The sequence below is a fragment of the Eptatretus burgeri genome, chromosome 2 (assembly GCF_056783735.1).
Source record: "Eptatretus burgeri isolate ZD-2024b chromosome 2, Ebu_testis_v1, whole genome shotgun sequence".
Classification (NCBI taxonomy): Eukaryota; Metazoa; Chordata; class Myxini; order Myxiniformes; family Myxinidae; genus Eptatretus; species Eptatretus burgeri.
Window position 1 is genome coordinate 17,414,057 of NC_140962.1, and position 18,526 is coordinate 17,432,582.

Genomic DNA, 18,526 nt, shown 5'->3' on the forward strand with positions numbered 1-18,526 from the left:
AATTCAAAGTCAAAGTACTGCTGAGCTACAGGTTTGTTTTCTGATTCATGTTCAAAATATAACATTCAATCCAAATGAGGTTGTTCCTCGAATATAAACTGAAGTTTGTGGACGGACGGACGGACAGACATACAGAAGTGAACCAATTGCTTAACCCTGCTTTTCATTTCACATGCGCAAGGTAAAAGCAACCCTGGTGTGTTTACCTCAATGTACGTAATGCCACGTCTGCCTACTTCCTTTGGCGGTGAGCATATGTGGACATCGCAATGAAGATCAATTCAGTTTAACGTGCCACATCCCATGGATCCACTTTCCACATTTTACCCATCTGCCATTATTAATTTAAACTTCATTTATTTCACTATTTCCCACATTTCTCCATCACCCTGATGGAAAAATACACCGGCCATGGGCCGTGGAGGATTTCAGGTGTGGAGACTCGAGGAATTTTTTTTTCCTTGGTTCATAGGAGTACATGTTAATATATTTTCTTGTCACTGTGCTTGGCAGACATTTACATGAGCAGGTAAAGCATTATTGAAAACAACAGCAAAATACTGGATTTTCCAACTCATCGATTGCAGTCAGTAGTTATATGCAGTGTCTATAGAAAGTCTACACCCCTTTCAAAATTTCCACCTTTTGTTGCCTTATAGCCTGGAATTGAATTACATTAAAGCAGACTTTTCCCACCTTTATTTACACGTCGTAACGCACAACTTGCAAGTGAAAAACAAATTCTACTAATTTCAGAAAATTAATTTAAAATACAAAACTAGAATATCTTGGCTGGTTGGATAAGCATCCACCCCTCTTATAATAGCAATTGTAAATTTGCTCAAGTGTAACCAATCACAAAATCACACACCAAGTTAATTGGCCTCCACCTGTGTTAAATTGTCGTGATACTGATCATTTCAGTATAAAATCAGCTGTTCCTGTAGGTTTCCTCTGCTGGGTAGTGCATTTCACAGCAAAGACTCAACCATGAACACCAAGGAGCTTTCAAAAGACCGCTGGGATAAAGTTGTGGACAGACACAGATCAGTGAATGGGTATAAAAAATATTTCAAAAGTCTTGAATATCTCTTGGAGCACAGTCAAGAGAATCATTAAGAAATGCAAGGCGAATGGTACAACCATGCCCCTGCCTAGATCAAGCTGTCCCTCCAAACTGGATGACCAAGCAAAGAGGAGACTGATCAGAAAAGCCAACAAGAGGTCAATGGCAACTTTGAAAGAGCTACATGCCTTTATGGTAAAGGCTGATCACTGTGTGCATGTGACAACAATATTCCAAGCACTCCAAAAGTCAGGTCTGTGCGGTAGGGTGGCAAGAAGGAAGCCATTGCTCAAAAAAGCCCACCTTGAGTCCTGTTAAGAGGAATGCAAAAAAAAACACTTTGGAGATTCTGAAGCCATGTGGCAAAAAGTTTTGTGGTCTGAAGAAACCAAGATGGAACTTTCTGGCCTAAATGTAAAATGTTACGTTTGGCGCAAATCCAACACAGTACATCACCCAAAGAACACCATCCCGACTGTGAAGCATGGTGGTCGCAGCATCATGTTTTGGGGATGATTCTCATCAGCAGGGACTGTGGCACTTGTCAAGATAGAAGGGGAAATGGATGGAGCAAAATGCAGAAAAATCTGAGAGGAAAACCTGCTGTCCTCTGCAAGAAAACTGAAATTGGGACGGAAGTTCAGCTTTCAGCATGACAACGACCCAAAGCAGACAGCCAAAGCTACACTGGAGTGGCTAAGGAACAAAAAGATAGATGCCCTTGAGTGGCCCAGTCAGAACTCCGACATAAATCCAATCAAAAATCTGTGGCATGACTTGAAGATTGCTGTCCATCAACGCTCTCCACATACCTTGACCGAGCTTGAACAGTTTTGTTCAGAAGAATAGGCAAATATTGCCCAATCAAGGTGTGCAAGGTTGATAGAGATCTATCCCAACAGACTCACAGCTGTAATTGCTGTCAAAGGTGCTTCTACCAAGCATGAACTCGGGGGGGGGGGGGGGGGGGTTAGACACTTATCCAACCAAGATATTCTAGTTTTATACTTTAAATTAATTTTCTGAAATATGTAGAATTTATTTTTCACTTGAAAGTTGTGCGTTACGACATGTAAATAAAGGTGGGAAATGTCTGATTAAATGCAATTTCATTCCAGGCTAGAAGGCAACAAAAGGTGAAAATTTTGAAAGGGGGTGTAGACTTTCTATAGACACTGTATGATAAAGTATCCTTGCATTACGTCCAGTTTGGTCAAGATAGGATATTTTTAGTTCTTCTACGATGCTCCGTTCTGAACATTTGATGCCCAAAGGTGGCTGCCAAACATTTGTCTTCCTGTTAGTGATCTCAAGGATCAACCCCTGTGTTGCATCTTTCTTCTCAAGATAAAAACTTGAGGTTGGTTGTGCCTCCATCCCTTGACCCATCCCCACCTCCACAATATAATACTTTTTCCAATTTTTCATTGATAAAACACAAGACAATGCCAAAAAAAAAACAATGATGGTACAAAGGCTAGTAGCAAGCACTACCTACCTCCTTAGAAGCCCTCTCAGGCTTGGAAAGGCGAGAAATCTTCTTATGTTTTACATCATGGTGACTTTTGCTCTGTGGAATGGAACAAATTGCAACAGCATTCAGGTTCATCGTTTAAAAAGTCGGGGAGAAAATGTAAGAAATCATAGAAAAGGAGGGACAAAGAGAGGCTAAAAAAACCAAAAATTATTCGATGAGAAAATTACAAAGCACTAAAATATAAGCAGCACACACAGAATATTCATTTGATCACACACATTTGATCAAATACACTGAAACCTCGTCATCGTAATCATCATCAATGTACCATACTCTTACAGAGCGTCAATTCTGTTGAAGTAGTCTCTTGGCAAAGGTGACAACCCTTGATGGGTAGCCACTCGCCACGTTGGGTACTTTTCAAGGGCCCAGATTTTCTGCCGAGGGTGCATTGCTCCAGGTGCAAACGATAGCTTGCCGCCTTTTCCAAAAAAAAAAAACATTGTGGAACCTTTATTGTATACCGACTCATGCTAGCAGATGTTATACCTAGTTTAAGGTCCATTGGAGGGACGACAAACAAACTGATGCTTCGTTCCAGCATTGAAAAGCCACAATGACAGTTTATAGCAGGGTCGAGATTCAAACCCAAGCTAGAAAGGTTTGAAGGAAGTGTGCATGGTTTGAAGCCAACCTTCCAGCCCAATGACACCTCGGGGAAGCTGCAAATGAACCAAATCCAAAACAAGCTATGTTTTGAGTTTGAAAAACCCAGCAGTCGTTAGAAAACGCAATACAAAACAAGCCATTTTAAAATTTCTTGTCACATTTGCATAAAGAACATCTATATTCAGTTGATAAACTAATCATTTTAATGTAATGTAGGGTTGATAATACTGTTGTGGTTACCAGATTCGCAAACCACCATTCAGGTCCCTTAGGTGAGGTATCTCGGTAAGTGCATGTGTAGTTAGGCCCAAACCCGTTGTCTAGTGGGAATACATGTCATTTATACGTGCTGCGACTCTTCAGGATAGCCGTTTTTCTTTTACTATCTTTATTTTGGACCAATCGCCACCATCACAACCACAACAACAACCACCAACCACAACGCCGCTTCACCACAACCGCCATGACCTTTACCGTCACAACTCGCCACCATCGCATCACCGTCATCTCGCGCCACTCATGGGCACCGATGCTGGACTCGTGTAGGGCGCACATTGAACAGCGTGTACAAAATCACGGATTTTGTGCTTCAAAAACGGATCAAAAACGACACACGCCCACTTTTTGCCGTCCAATCGGTGAGCGAGGGGCGATTTGGCCCCGCCTCCAGAACGATCGATATATGCAAATTTGTGGATCAAAAAGCCTTCACGCCCACTTTTTCTCGGGCCAATGGGGAGCGAGGTGAAAGGTCAAAGGGAGGGGGTCAAAGGCGAAGTTACGGGGGGATAAAAGGACGGTGTTCGTCAGTCAGAGGAGAGTCGCAAACGAGAACGAGAGGGAGTCGAGAACGAGAAGGAGTCGGAACGGAGGGGACGAGTGTGGAAGACTGGAGCCCGAAGCCTGCAGTGGCTGGAGAAGCTGAAGAGAGTCGGACGAGGGAGGGGGTGCTCGCGGCGGTGCCAGGAGCTGCACGCCCGAGGGAGGCCGGCAGCGCGACCTGGCCGAGGTGGAGACGCACACCAGGGATAATAAAGATCCTCTATACCCCGAGCATCAGCAACCCCCTCCTGTTTCCCCCCGCGCTGAGATAGTGCGACCAAGGGGGCCCCGTTCCCACCCCCTGCCAGGCACTGTCCACGAGGCCCGCGGGTTGCGGGGCCATCGCCGCTCCGCGTCTCATCACCAGACGGGTAGGCCCGACCCGGTCTCGGCCTCAGGCCTGCCTCATTCTTGAGGTATTTCTTTTCCTTGGTTTTGGGTATGTGTTGTCGGCGCCGTCTGTGAAGTAGAATTGTATAAGTGTTGCCGTGTGCTCGGTAGTCGGTATTAGCTCTGCACTGTGTTTTCACTTTTATGTTTGCTTTTTGTGTAAATGGAATTGTGTTTTCTTTTTTTGTGTGCATTTGGTGGAATTGTATTTGTGTGCTTTCCGTTCGTCGCGAATAAATGTGCTTTATTGTTGAACTGTTCTCCCGCTTCGCTTCGTCTTTTCCTCCATTGAATCCCCATCTTGCTTCACGTAAAGGGTTGGTAGTGGGCTGAATACGCCCGATAATTAATCGAACCGTCGAGGTCGACGATAACACCGCTCGGTTATTCTGATAGTACGGAACGGGTCGCTTAAGTGGCCCGTGTCCGAAGTCGACCTGCGGCGAGGTGCGATCGCCCGGTCTACCCTCCGCGTGGGTACTTAGGTAGTTCGAATTTGGCGAGCAACCCTATCCCACGCGGGGGCTGATTGGCTCGATCGCGGTGAGACCGAAAGGTCCACCCGTGACTGGTTCCCGGCGTTAGTCCGAGAGGGTCACGACTGGATTGTCCGTCCGGTGGGCGACGTGCCGCGATTCGAGTTACGTGGCCGTCGCACGCCGGCGGGCGCGAATACCGCAACAATACTTTCATGGAATTCCTAGTTCAATGTAAATGGCTAATCCACTCAATTTGCTAATGATACATATGCAGAAGCTGAAAATTCATTTTTGCTGGACCCTTCTTGTTTTGTTAATTTCTTTTAACATCTTTAATTGTTTTCAAGGTGTGTGTATAGACTTGGGAGCACGATTGCGAACTTGATACACATGCATCAGCCGAGGCAAGATGCGGTGAGCGAGTTGTGTTGATTATCCGATAGAATATGGACCAAACGTACCTCAAACGGTCAGGGTAACCTTTACAGACAATAACATTGGGTGCTGTCTGTCCCCCCCCCCAAAAATAACAGAAACGTTGTGCAGAAAGAATCATTGGGAGAACTTTTAACAGCTATGCAGGAGTATCCAAATCCATAAATTGGTGCCCAAACTTTCATCAGCAATCTGCAATTTTTATCATGAATATCTTGTCGTTTTGTCAGAACTTTCATCAAAAGCTTCGAACTCGATTGCTCTTGCCACTTTTCTGATCCGTTTTGCTTCGTCACTTTTTTGCCGATAACACTCGACGATAACCTGTTCACAGAATGTCGCTGAAATGCAAAGGCCTAAACAAGTCACGTCACACTCACATAATGTGCGAACAGTCGACCTGCGGAAACCAACAAATGCTTATGAACAAGACCTGCTTTTCCTGAGCTGAATAAACAGACACACACACAAAAAAAATGCAACGTGTTTCTTATGCATCTATCATCAGTGTTGTCTCAGCAAGAGCATCCAGATGCAACAGCATCAAGCTACACTTGTCGCACTGATAAGATCTTCATAAGCATGTTTAAAATTGACGCAGCAATGGAATCAAGATGGGGATTCTGCGACAAGTACACACTCAATGCAAGTTTGTTTCAAATTCTACATTTCATTCTAGCTCTGCCAGTCAGGGATTTTTGTATTTCAAGTACTCTTGCAGTCCTCATCACCTCGAGTTTTCAGGGATTTACAAAATGTTTCATATTTTCTCTTCCACAAGCCTTGACTGTGTACTCAAAAAATCATTTTGCTTCTTGCTGATATAGACCCAAGGCAGATAAATCACGACTCAAGATTGATGTTGATTATAAATGTTTGCAAGCTCTGGTTGACTGTGGCACACAACCCTTTTTGGATTGTGGTCCAAAGGCGCACCAAAGAGATCTCCTTTAATGCAATTAACGCCTGCCATCCACTCCACACCACAACGCCACCTTCTCCTTACCTATTTCCATCTTTCTTGGAATTTGCATTTTCATTTCAATAATGATCTGCTTCAATCTACAATTTTGCTTTCATTTTGGAAATAAAACCATGATCTTTTCTTCCTTCGTTAACTCGCGCACCACCACCCCAAACCCCTCTCTACTGTTCTTTTTGTTCTGTTGCATCCTGATCCATTCGGTGTTCTAACTCTTCCATGAGCCTTGATTCAGTGTTCAAAAACAAAAAATTATCCTGGTAATGGATTGTTCAAGCAGCTATCTAGGATTGATTATTTATATAAAATTGTTCAATCCCAGGTGCCAAAAGTTTCCTTCATGTTCGATAAACCAAGACAATTTTCATTCATTCCCAAAAACATACAGGTTATCCTATGACGTACAGAGACGTGGCGGTTTTGCTCAGAGCTTGTTGAAGAAATCCCGGTTTCTGTTTCCTCTCCAACACAATTTCCACCAGCAATGACAACACTGGTCTCTCGGAGGCGCCAGACACGTCCTCCGCGCACAAATTCTTGGTGTCGCTCAAGTTCAGAGCATGCCTTCTTCCAGCCACGGCTGCGTTTCACTACCAGATCATGCAAGTTGGTAGTTATTGGCTGAATGCAGTCAATCTGTACCCAGGCCCTGTAATGGCATGGCACAACAAACCATTTCCAACCTCAAACGTCTTCCCAACAAAAATCATTTTTACAAAAGCTGGCATTTTTAAATTACAATGCATCACAAGTGAATATTTTATTATTTTTGCAATAGCTTGCAACTTTAAAATACAAGTGCTGAAGATTTCAAACCAACATGTGGCTCACCGCTGGTGGTGGTGTCCAAAAAAGCGCACATCAGCACGTTCTTCTAAACGCTGAACCACCTTGGCTGGCCAGTATCCAAATCCCTTCATTCGAGCCCAAACAAGCTCATGAGGAGGATTCTGGTCATATAAAATAGCATACAATAAAAGGGAGCTTGTCTACAATGTGTTCATTTCATGGAATTGTTTAGCGATGTCCATTTAAATTAGTGCTCTGTACCCGCTGTCCTGTGGTTCAGCAGAATAGCTCAGTTGGTAACTGGGTGGTCTTGGCTTGAATTTGAACTGATCAGTTAAATTTAATGACAACTAGAGCGAAGTCGATGGTGCATCATTGCAAATTCCCACCGAAAGCAAAGTTGAAAGGTAGTAAAAGGTTCCACCATGAATGACCCAATATCAAATTTTGAGTCAAAAATTTCCCCCCCATTTTGACTTCTGTGCCCTTAATTCTCCACCCCGTGGGGCATGAAACTAGGGTCAAATCCAAACGATCGTTACATATTCCATGCGTCACCAATGTTGATTGCATATTCAAAGTTTCAATACAAGATTGCAGAAGTTCACCAAACTTGGTAGTTATGATCACCACGTAGCAGTTGCGAGAGCAGTGTCGTTTCGGGCCCTGCTCCCTGGGATGCAGTCAAAAGGTCAGAAAATGCAATTAGGGGCACATTTTGAAACACTTTTTCAATGGAACTTTGTAAATGCAATCGACATTGGGAAATGCATGCAATAAGTAACAATTGCTTTGATTTGACCCCCTGGTTCATACAACATGGGGTGGGGACTGAGGCTCATCGGAGTAAAAATGGGGGAAACATTGAAACTCAAAATTTGATTTTGGATCATTCCTGGTGGAACTTTTTACCATCATATAATTTGCTTTAAGTGGGAAGCATGGGGATTTACCATGGCACGCAATCAATTTCGCTCTAGTTATTTGCAAGTTTCAGTGTTTCCTCCCCTAATCCCTCTTCTCCTGTTTGGTCATTCCATTGATGTCTGTCCCACTGGCAGCACTACCTTGCTCTTCCATGAGCCTCGCTTGTGTACAGAAGAAAAAACATTTTGTAATAGGCTGTAAAGCATGCTCTTTGGATTTATGGAGGCAACAGCTCACAGTTGAGCTGTTGGTTCAAACGTTCCCAAGGTATCTTTCAATAATGGTAGGCCCTTTGTGTTGGAACTATAAACTATTACGACTTCATGAATAGCTCGAATTAATCCCATCCTGTTGTGGAGTTGACCGAGTGGGAAGATTGGCCCAAGTTTCTCACAAACCGGCTGACCAGGCCTGATGTTCGACCGAAGTCAATTTGAAGAGCAATTTGGAATTTCTTCAGAGTGCCGGCAATCACTTGCCCATTATTTGCAAAAACACCATGGATTTTCATGTCCAACAACTAATGCCAGCATCGAGGTAACCCATGCAGTTTAAAGTCCATACATACACAACCCAGCTTGTGATGCAAGTTCTGTCTGCAAAGCAGTTCTTGGTAGTTATGACAGTTTATTGTCAGGTCAAGAATCGAACTCAGATTAGACAGCACACAAAGGTAAGGGCACCAAATCTGTATCATTCTTTTGGACCCTTATGTGCTAGTAGCCTGGTAAAATGTCTTGCTGTTGATTATATCTACAGAATTTGAACTACCAGTAGGTCCAGAAGGTCAAGTTATGGTTGAAGAGACTTGATAAGCCACAGCCAACAAAAACTTCTGAAATCGAAATTCTGAACACTGAGCAACTCTAAAATGCAGTTGATGTTGAAGCCATGCGTATCATTAGGATTGCTCATCAACAAGCTGAGGCACAAGTTCTGCTCTTACTCCACGATAGACAAGTTGGTGAACTCTTGGACTTCAACAACCTACCAAATGGCCTTTCACTCCTTGCCACCTGTCACATAGCATCACAGACATGTATTCATCATCTGGTGTTTCAGCTCCTTGTTGCCTCCATAAATCCGAGCTTTCCATCTCCTCCATGTCTCGAACCCCACACTGCTGTGGAACCTCCCAACTTCTGTCCAATGTTGCTCTTCACTCATCCATCCTTCAGTGTCACAGATAATGTGCATTTCCTGTTTACTCTCATACCTACCTGACATATTTTGTACCCTTTCAAATTTTGGTAGCCTTTCCACCTAATTATATGTTAAAAGAATGCAGTTGAGACTGAAAAAATACAAAGCATTTTTTTTTAACCATTTCAAATGAAGCAACAAGAACAACAGTGGAGGTACAAAAGTGAGCAATGAGCAGAGCTCACGCTGCACTTACACATGGATAGCAGAACCAGTTCTCAGGGCGAGCATTGGACATGAAGAAGCAGATCTTGCACAGCTGCAGCTCATTCAGCTGAAGAAAATGGTTCAAGCAATCCATGAAAACCACAGAACAGTGACTCACCTCCCCCATTAACCCATCAATTTGCTTTGATTGTGGAGAAAAACTTTCAAGTGCCAACAAGAAAAAAAAAAAGCAAAATAAATTTAAAATATCTTAATTGGAACATCGAGAGATGGAATCTTGCTAAATATTCTGGCACTTCTAGATGTGTAGTCATTAATGCGGCAAAACACACGAGGAATCTGCAATTACATCCCATATTATGCTATCCAGTACAATGTGACTCATAAGGTAGTGGGAGGTATAGTTTGTGGCTTAGACTGATACTTAAATATAGTGGACCACAAAATATTCATGACAAATTTACCTTCATGAATGAAAACCACCGTGTTGGTGCAAGCATTCTCATCCACTCACATAACAATGTGTGGAACATCATATTACACAGAATCGCCTCCTGGTCCAAGCTAGATGATGTTCTAAATACAAACAACCTTTTTCGTTCTTCCATCGTGCACAAGCATTAGACATCAAATCACAAGCAAGTTATACTTGAGACATCTCTACATTCCGTATGCAGAAAAGCACTGTTTTCTTGCAACCATGTACACACCATACATTCCCCTTTCTTTGCTTTTCAATTTACATTCGACACCCCTTTTTCAAGACCATGAGCTGTTATTCATCAAGTTTAAAGTCAAGTGTGAGAAGATGGCCCACCTATTGTTCCTAATAGCCCGATGGTAGGAAAAGGAGATACTGTTACGAATTTGGAAACTAATCGCACCCAACATTCAGGTCCTATAGATTAGTTATATCGGTAAGTATGTGTTTTATAGATAGCTCCCTTTCCCTTGTCTAATGGGTAATTAAATGTTCATGCGCTGTGGTTTATTTTTATAGATAGGATTTTTATTGGAAAACAAATCAGCAACGACAACAGAAACGACCATTACAACAGTTCTGCAGAGAACAAGGACAACCCTCTGCTCCGGGATTCTCCGTGGGCCGAGTGGGGGAGGGGTCGAGCCGGCAGGGGCGCATAAAAGGGGAGGAAGAAGGTGGTCAGAAAAGGGCATCTCCCGACCTGGACATCTCGTCTTGCTGGAGCGTTCATCTTGCTGGAGCGTTCATCTTGCTGGAGCGCTCGTCTCAGGGAGCCTGTCTGGCTGGTCTTGGTCGACGTCGTCCTTGTCGTCCTCACCACGACCGAGAGCTCGAGCGACGCCAGTCCCCGCAGGAACCGCAAGGGTCGCCCGCCGGTGTCTGGGTTCGGCTCGCCTCTCGCCAGACCGAGTCAGCTTAAAGACCGCATGAGGCGGACAGGTCCGAGATAGGCCTCAATAAAGACCATTTTGTCCGGTCATCTTTGGGTGCGTGTGTGCGTCCATGGGCCCGTCTGCCAAGTAGTAAATCGTATAAGTGCTTTTGCTGTATATACCTTGCATACGTGCTTATTAATATTCGGTTTAGTTCTGCTTCTTGCGTGCTTCCCTAGTTTCCCCCCATTATTGTATAAATAAACCCCATTTGTTAAATGTTTTGGCTCGTTCGTATCCATTCCTTCATTGGCTGAACGTGCTGCGTGTTGGAGAAATAGTAAAAGCAGTTACGGCTGTAAGGGGACATTTGGACCGACGAAACTCGGCGATTAAACCGCTCGGATCGCACACAGGTCGAGCGCGCTTAGCAGCTCGTTCCGTACGGGTGCCGTCGAGAGTGTGAATACTCGGTAGATTGCCACGTGGTCTCTAGGTATTTTGAACATTTGGTAAATAACCCTGTACCACGTGGCCGAAATATTGACGCTTCACAGTCCGAAAGAGAACCGTATTCTTCGAAATTTTCTGAAAAAGTAAGATATGCATTCCGGGTGATCGGTCGAGCAAACTCCGCAGCTCCCTCTAGCGGTCGTACTCGCGGCCGACGTCCGGCCCCGCAACAATACCTACACTCATGGTTAGATAAAACATTTTACAAAAAATAAAGAAAATTGGATAAAAACAAATGTGGTACAACAAAAAAGAATAAATGGCACACAACAAGAATCCAATGAGGGCAAAAATCCTTATGGAATCCTGAAAAGACGCATGGTAAATGTTGATCTTATCTAAACACTGCCTTACTACACTATTAAGACACGAGAGCGAGAATTTCTTTGCAATACATGTCCCCTGCAGGTTCGGGAAATAAAAAATTGTTTGCATTTCACGCACACTCAAGCAGATGCCGGAATCAAAATGAAGAAGAAGAAACATGAACCCACCATGTTTTGTTCGTTTATTGGCTTTTCCTATTTCAGATTAAAAATAACCCGATGTACATGCATGAAGCAAAAACATGCATACGACTTCTGTGCATCGATACTAATAAATGTGTGTGTGTGTGTATGTATGTATGTATGTGTGTATGTGTGTATGTATGTGTATGTATGTGTATGTATGTGTATGTATGTGTATGTATGTGTATGTATGTGTATGTATGTGTATGTATGTGTATGTATGTGTATGTATGTGTATGTATGTGTATGTATGTGTATGTATGTGTATGTATATGTATGTATGTGTATGTATGTATGTGTATGTGTATGTATGTGTATGTATGTGTATGTATGTGTATGTATGTGTATGTATGTGTATGTATGTGTATGTATGTGTATGTATGTATGTGTATGTATGTGTATGTATGTGTATGTATGTGTATGTATGTATGTATGTATGTGTGTGTGTGTGTATGTGTGTCTGTGCGTGTGCGTGTGCATGTGTGTCAGTCAATGTGTGTCCTCCATTACTCCCCATATCAGGAAACCTTGCAGCCTGAAACTTTGCATGCAAACAAAGAAAACTTCAAGGAAGTGCCAAGAGTGAAAATTGGGTGTTTGGCTTAATTAAAACACCCCCTTTGAAGGTAATTAACGGCCTTATTTAATTATATCCTTTATCAGGTGCATCCTCAGTCACCGTTTTCTATGAGGTCTTAAGGTGTACCTCAGGTAATCTTGCTGGGGTCTGAAACCACCATATTTTTTGACCTGCTCAACCATGCCATACTTTGGAATAGGCCGGAATGATTTCTTCACAATGAAGTTTTTGGGTTTTTCTCCCACTTTCCTCACTCATATCATCGAATGTCTGTTCATCAAACCGACAAATCGCTTGGTACAATGCAATGCTTATAAACACCCGGAGATGGCAGCATCTGTGGCATTATTTCATTTTTGCAAGTGAAAACCTCGAGAATCTCTTGAACTACGAAAAATTACAAAATTTAAGCTCCAGAATCGAACTTACAAGCAGGCAAGATTCCTGAAAAAGTGTTAATTTGTCCAATTCGGACATATTTGACATTTCAGACGTCTCCGGGTACGTGAGCGGTGAGCGGTACTTCAATGTCATTTCAGACGTGAGCGGTACCTCAATGTTTTCAGTGATTGCTTTTGGTTCATGTTCCCACAAATTCTCTGGAACTAGAATATAAAAAGTTTTTAGAGACGTGCCAGCGGATTACTTTACAAACTCTGTTGTGTCGTCGTGTGTGTAAATGTTCTGACATGAGTTTTTGTTTTTTGTGATCGGTCATTAAGCATAACATATTGTTGTATATTTCCGCCCGTCCAGTGTGCGGGCGACCGCCTTTAGCTCAATTGCGGCCGCGTGCGCCCGCCGAACGAGCAATCGAGTCGCAGCTTCCGGATCAACGCCGAAACCCAGCTACGGGTGTTTTTAACACACCATAAACCAGCCAACTCTTCTGTCCATGCGCTACAGGGTCGATCACCGAATTGTAGATGTACCTAATTATTTGCGCGGACAGAAATGCCGGGAGTTTATACCTCGACGGAGCCTGCAAGAAAACGAGCCGCTAAAGGCCCTGTCACACCTTGACGATTTAGTCAGCGTATGCCTGACGTATGAAAAATTTTGCTAAAACGCTGGCACACGTCGAATACGTTATGGGTAAGTTTGGAAACGTTAAGAGCACGTTGGCATACATCGTAGTACGCTGGCATACGTCGTAGTACGCTGGCATACGTCGTAATACACTGGCATACGTCGTCGTACGCCGAGCTGTTAGACAAATTTTCCATGCTTGAAATTTTCCAACCTATGCCAGCGTATGACTCACACGTTCCGCATAACGCTGGCCATAAGTTGTAGGCACGTTACGCGATCGTTGACACACATCGACACACGTTACTTGTAAGTTACTCATAAGTCGAAACACATCGAGGTAATGTTTAGCGTACCCAAAACTTATTTCTAACCTATGAGTAACGTGTTAAAGGAACGTTACGCGATCATTGACACACGTCGACACGCGTTACTTGCAAGTTACTCATAAGTAGAAACACGTCAAGGTAATGGTTAGCGTCAGTGTTCCAGACTCCCTGTTTTTTTTATTTTTTTCCTTCGGTATGACGGTGATATTGACACTTCGATTTCTAGTGCGGTTATAATATTGTTGTGAATTCGCGCCCTCCAGCGTGCGGACGGCCGCGTCACTCGAATCGCGGCATGTCGCCCAACAGACCGACAATTCTGTTGTGACCCTCTCGGAAAAACGCTGGGAGCTAGTCACAGGTGGGGGTTTAACCCCACCACGACCGTGCCAATTGCCCACCCGCGCAGGATAGGGTTGCTCGCCAAATTCGATCTACCTAAGTACCTGCGCGGATGGTCGACTGGGCGATCGTACCACGCCACAGGCCGACTCCGGACACGAACCGCTTAAGCGGTCCGTTCCGTGCTACAGTGATAACCGAGCGGTGTTATCGTCGGCCTTGACGGTTCCGATTAATTACTTGGATGTTGCACCCACTACGAACCCCTTTTCGTGATGCAAGATGGAGGGTCAATGGAGAAAAGACAAAGCGAAACGGGCACAGTTCAACAAGCAAGCATTTTATTCACACGCACACACAGACAAGCACGTAAGGCACGTATTTACAGCAATACACAATAAAAATGCACATAAAGCAATTAAAACAAAAGAAACGATGCAGAGCTACAACCGAATACGCGTACACACCGCAACACAAAAACAGTTCTACTTTATGAGACACGGCGCCACAAGATCCATACAAAAACCCCAAAGAAAAGAAAGAAAGAAGTCGCGACTTCCCTTTGGCTGGTGAGTCCCTCTCCCGCAACCGTCAGCGTGGTCGCGCCCGGCCCCAACCTCTCTCGCGGCCGGCGAACCCTCTCCGGCACTCCCCGTCCGGACGCACAGGTACACCTCGCAACGGGCGCCGCCGCGTCTCCCGTCCATGCCTTTGTGAAAGGGCCGCTCGCCAATGCGCGGGCACAGGACCTCTTCCTGAAGACCAACTCTCCACAAAAACCAATCGAACCACCAGCCAAGACGAAGAGGAAGAAAAAGCGCTCCTTGCGCCCGCCCGTGTCCGTCTTTTATCGCCCGGGCTATGCCCTTCGCCCCGCCCCGTTCTCGGCTCCACCTTCCTTCGAGAGGGTTCCCGACAAAGGCGTTCCCTCACGCTTTCCCTCCACCCCGCTCCGTCCGGGGGCTGAGGGAGTCAGTTTTTGGCTCGGAGCCAGAGAATTATTCCCCCAAAAAGAGGCCCCACCTTTACATGACCTCTGACCTTTGACCTGCATCGCTCTTCCTCCACTCCAAAGCGCGGGGAAGTCAGATGGGAAAAACAGGCGGGAAAAGCCCACCGAGCATCCTTGTTAGTTTTTGTTTGTTCCTCCGCGGAGATCGTAACCGCACGGAGCCTGTTGAATGGTGAGTGGCGAAGATGTCGTAGCGTAGATGGTGGAGGTGGCGTGGTTGCAGTGTGGTTGGCGCTGTGATGGGGATGGCGTGGTTGTTGAAATGTTGTGTGTTTGAAATAAAAGATAGAAAAAGAAAAACGCCTAACTCAAAGGATCGCAGCCCGAATGGATCACATAAATTCCCTCTATACAACGGGTTTGGGCTAACTACACATGTACTTAAAGATATCTCACCTACGGGCCCTTTATGGTGTAATGCGAATTTCCACAGCCGTAACAATATAATATAACTAATAGGCTGCCGCTCAACGATTTAAATCATAACCGCACTAGAAATCGAAGTGTCAACATCACCGTTATACCGAAGAAAAAAACCAAAAAAAAAAAAAACCCAGGGAGTCTGGAACACTGACGCTAACCATTACCTCGAAGTGTTTCAACTTATGAGTAACTTACAAGTAACATGTGTCGACGTGTGTCAACGATCGCGTAACGTGCCTACAACTTATGGCCAGCCTATGCGGAACGTGTGTCATACGCCGAGTCCGTCGAGAAATTTTCAACATGCTGAAAATTTGTCGACGTACTACGACGTATGCCATCGTGCTCTTAACGTATACAAAACTTACCCATTACGTATTTGACGTTCGCCAGCTTGGTTCGGCAAATTTTTCATACGTCGGCGTATGCTGGCTAAAACGTCAAGGTGTGACAGCGGCTTCACACTTCGATGTCTATTGCGGTTATGATTTGAATCGTCGATCCGCAGCCTATGAATAGCCTACGCCACGTGATTGTCGGCAATACGCTGCCGCGCTATGCATAAATTAGGCTATCGCTGGGCATAGGTTGTGAACGCCGACAACATGCTAAGCATTCGTTGGTATAAGTTATCTATATGTGATTGAAACGTTCTGTGTACGTTACTAATACGTTATGCATACGTTCAACAAGTTATTATACACCCAAAACTTTCAAAAAAACATCAATAGTTCAACCTCCGCCAGCGTTTTACATACATTTTGAGACCTTGCCATACGCTGGCTAAAACGTCAAGGTGTGACAGCCCCTTTAAGCAGCTCGTTCCGTTTGCGATTGCCGAGCAGTTTTATATCGCCAAGCCCCGTCGGACCAGATGTACGTTTTATCGGCTTATAATCAGCCAGCTCATATCCCGAACGCAATTATGGCAGTCAATGGCAGAAAGTGACACGACGAGCAGGTTAACATTCAAAAATGGGGAACATTTATTCAAACACAAGCAATGCAATGAATGGGGGGAGGGGGATGGGGAAAAAGACACGAGCAAAAACCTACAGCCGATGTCTATTATGTAATGTACATGCACTTAATCAGTTTGTTACTTCTGGACAAGGCGCCACAGATTTCATGCAAAACCCAAGAAAGAAGGGAAGAACCGAGCTAGTGAGCCTTTATAATTTGCTCGAAGCCGGGATGACCGAAGGGGCTCCGAGAGACCGAGCGGGGTACCTGGTTTGGCGACCCTCGGTGTCTCTGCCCCCACTCCAACCTCCGAACTCTCCAACGGGCATCCAACGAACCACACAACCAGCACAGCGTGAACTCGAATGCTCTCTCCAAGCGCTCTTCCCGGCTCCCACTCGTTCTCCTCAACTCGTTCTCCTCAACTCATTCTCCTCAACTCCCGCTCGTTCTCCACTCGTTCGTTCTCAACTGGACTCCCCGGACTCCAACACTCCAACAACTGGCTTCTCGGCGTTCCAGCACAGCTTTTTATCGGGTCCGGGGGGGGGGGGGGTGCTCGCTCTTTCACCTTCGACCCTTCACCCCCGGCTGGCTGCGCCCCTTTCGCCGTTTTGATCCGACCTTGCCGTCAAACGCGGCCGTGTTCGGAATCACCGTCAAAACACGGCCGTGTTTGAAATCACCGGCTTCACGCGGACGTGTTGAAGATGGTGAGGAGATGATGGCGGTTGTGGAGAAGATGGTGAGGAGATGATGGCGGTTGTGGAGAAGATGGTGAGGAGATGATGGTGGTTGTGGAGAAGATGGTGAGGAGATGTTTGTTTGTTTGTTGTGGAGAAGATGGTGAGGAGATATTTGTTTAAAATAAAAGACAGAAAAGAATAACACTACCTCAAAGGTTCACAGCCCGGCACACGAACAATTCCCGTTATACATCGGTGGGGAAATCTAACCTGGATCACACACTTATCGACATAACTGATCTTCGGGGAACCTGAATGGTGATCTGTGAATTTCCACAACCGTAACAATATCATTCTCTTTGCAAACCGATCCTCCAGCCCTCACCTTTCTATCTTTTTTTCCACCCCCCCCCCCCCCCACTCTCACTCTCTCTGTCTCTCTCTCTCTCTCTCTACCCGACCTCAGGCAGTGTATAGCAACATTTGGTGAGGCATCGATCTCTCCCCCCCTCCCCTCCCCTTCCTCCATTTCCCCTTTCCTCTCCCCTCCCGCTGTCCTCTCCTCTCCCCCTTCCTCTCTCTACCTCTCTCCCCTTCCTCTCTCTCCCCTTCCTCCCTCCTGCCTCTCTCTCCCCTTCCTCCATCCTGCCTTTCTCTCCCTCCTCTCTCCCCCATTTAATATCCCCATCAGTGAAGCAACAGGTTGCATTTGCTAGTATATAATACATCATGGTTATATACCTGGTATCATTCTAATTGGTCTGGGCCATGGACTAACACCCAGGCCTAAAGCCTGAGGCCTGCCAATCTGTGATGCTTCATGCAGTGGCAGCGCATGCTTTCATTGGAGTGAAGTCAGCCCAGCTGTTCAGCCAATTTGTGTCAAGCAGTGGGGTGGAGTCAGGGCAGCTGAACACTGACGCCGTATAATATGTGATCTTTTCTAAGTTTAGAAAGGACAGAACTGAAAAAAACAATTGATGAAACGCCCTCCGGTGATACCGGTAGGGGACTAATAAACCTCAAGCAAGGGTAGATAAAGTAACGTGGGATAAAATGGAAGGCAAGAGTTGTGGTCCGCAATGTCCAAAAATGCAGTATTCATCACTGCTGTTGTATCTACCGCAGGTGCGGGCAAGCTGATGCAGAGTATGGTGCTCGGGCAGCTTGCGTCGCTCCTGTAACTCTTCCAACTCTTTCTCCTCCTAACGCTTCTCGACTCACTCACATCAACTGACTGTACTTCACTCTCTACACTACACTTGTTCTCACTTTGCAGTGCCTGCAAGCATCCTTTCATAACACGCCCATGGTGCGTTGTCTAGCATTGTCCGCAATGACATATCCTTGCCAGCATTCGGCACAATTCCCACATGT

At 45.1% G+C, this 18,526-nt stretch overlaps 1 protein-coding gene across 4 annotated transcripts in view; it reads right to left on the reverse strand.

Annotated features, from left to right (window-relative positions):
- Positions 1-18,526, reverse strand: part of ZMYND11 (zinc finger MYND-type containing 11) — an 89,257-nt gene that overhangs the window by 14,687 nt on the left and 56,044 nt on the right. For all 4 annotated transcript variants that reach the window (XM_085864184.1, XM_085864169.1, XM_085864176.1 and 1 more), the window contains 4 exons: positions 9,436-9,513; positions 7,152-7,270; positions 6,726-6,969; positions 2,565-2,636 (listed from right to left, as the gene is read on the reverse strand). In XM_085864184.1, the coding sequence (XP_085720310.1) occupies positions 2,565-2,636; positions 6,726-6,969; positions 7,152-7,270; positions 9,436-9,513 (513 nt within the window). The remainder of the gene's footprint in view (positions 1-2,564; positions 2,637-6,725; positions 6,970-7,151; positions 7,271-9,435; positions 9,514-18,526) is intronic.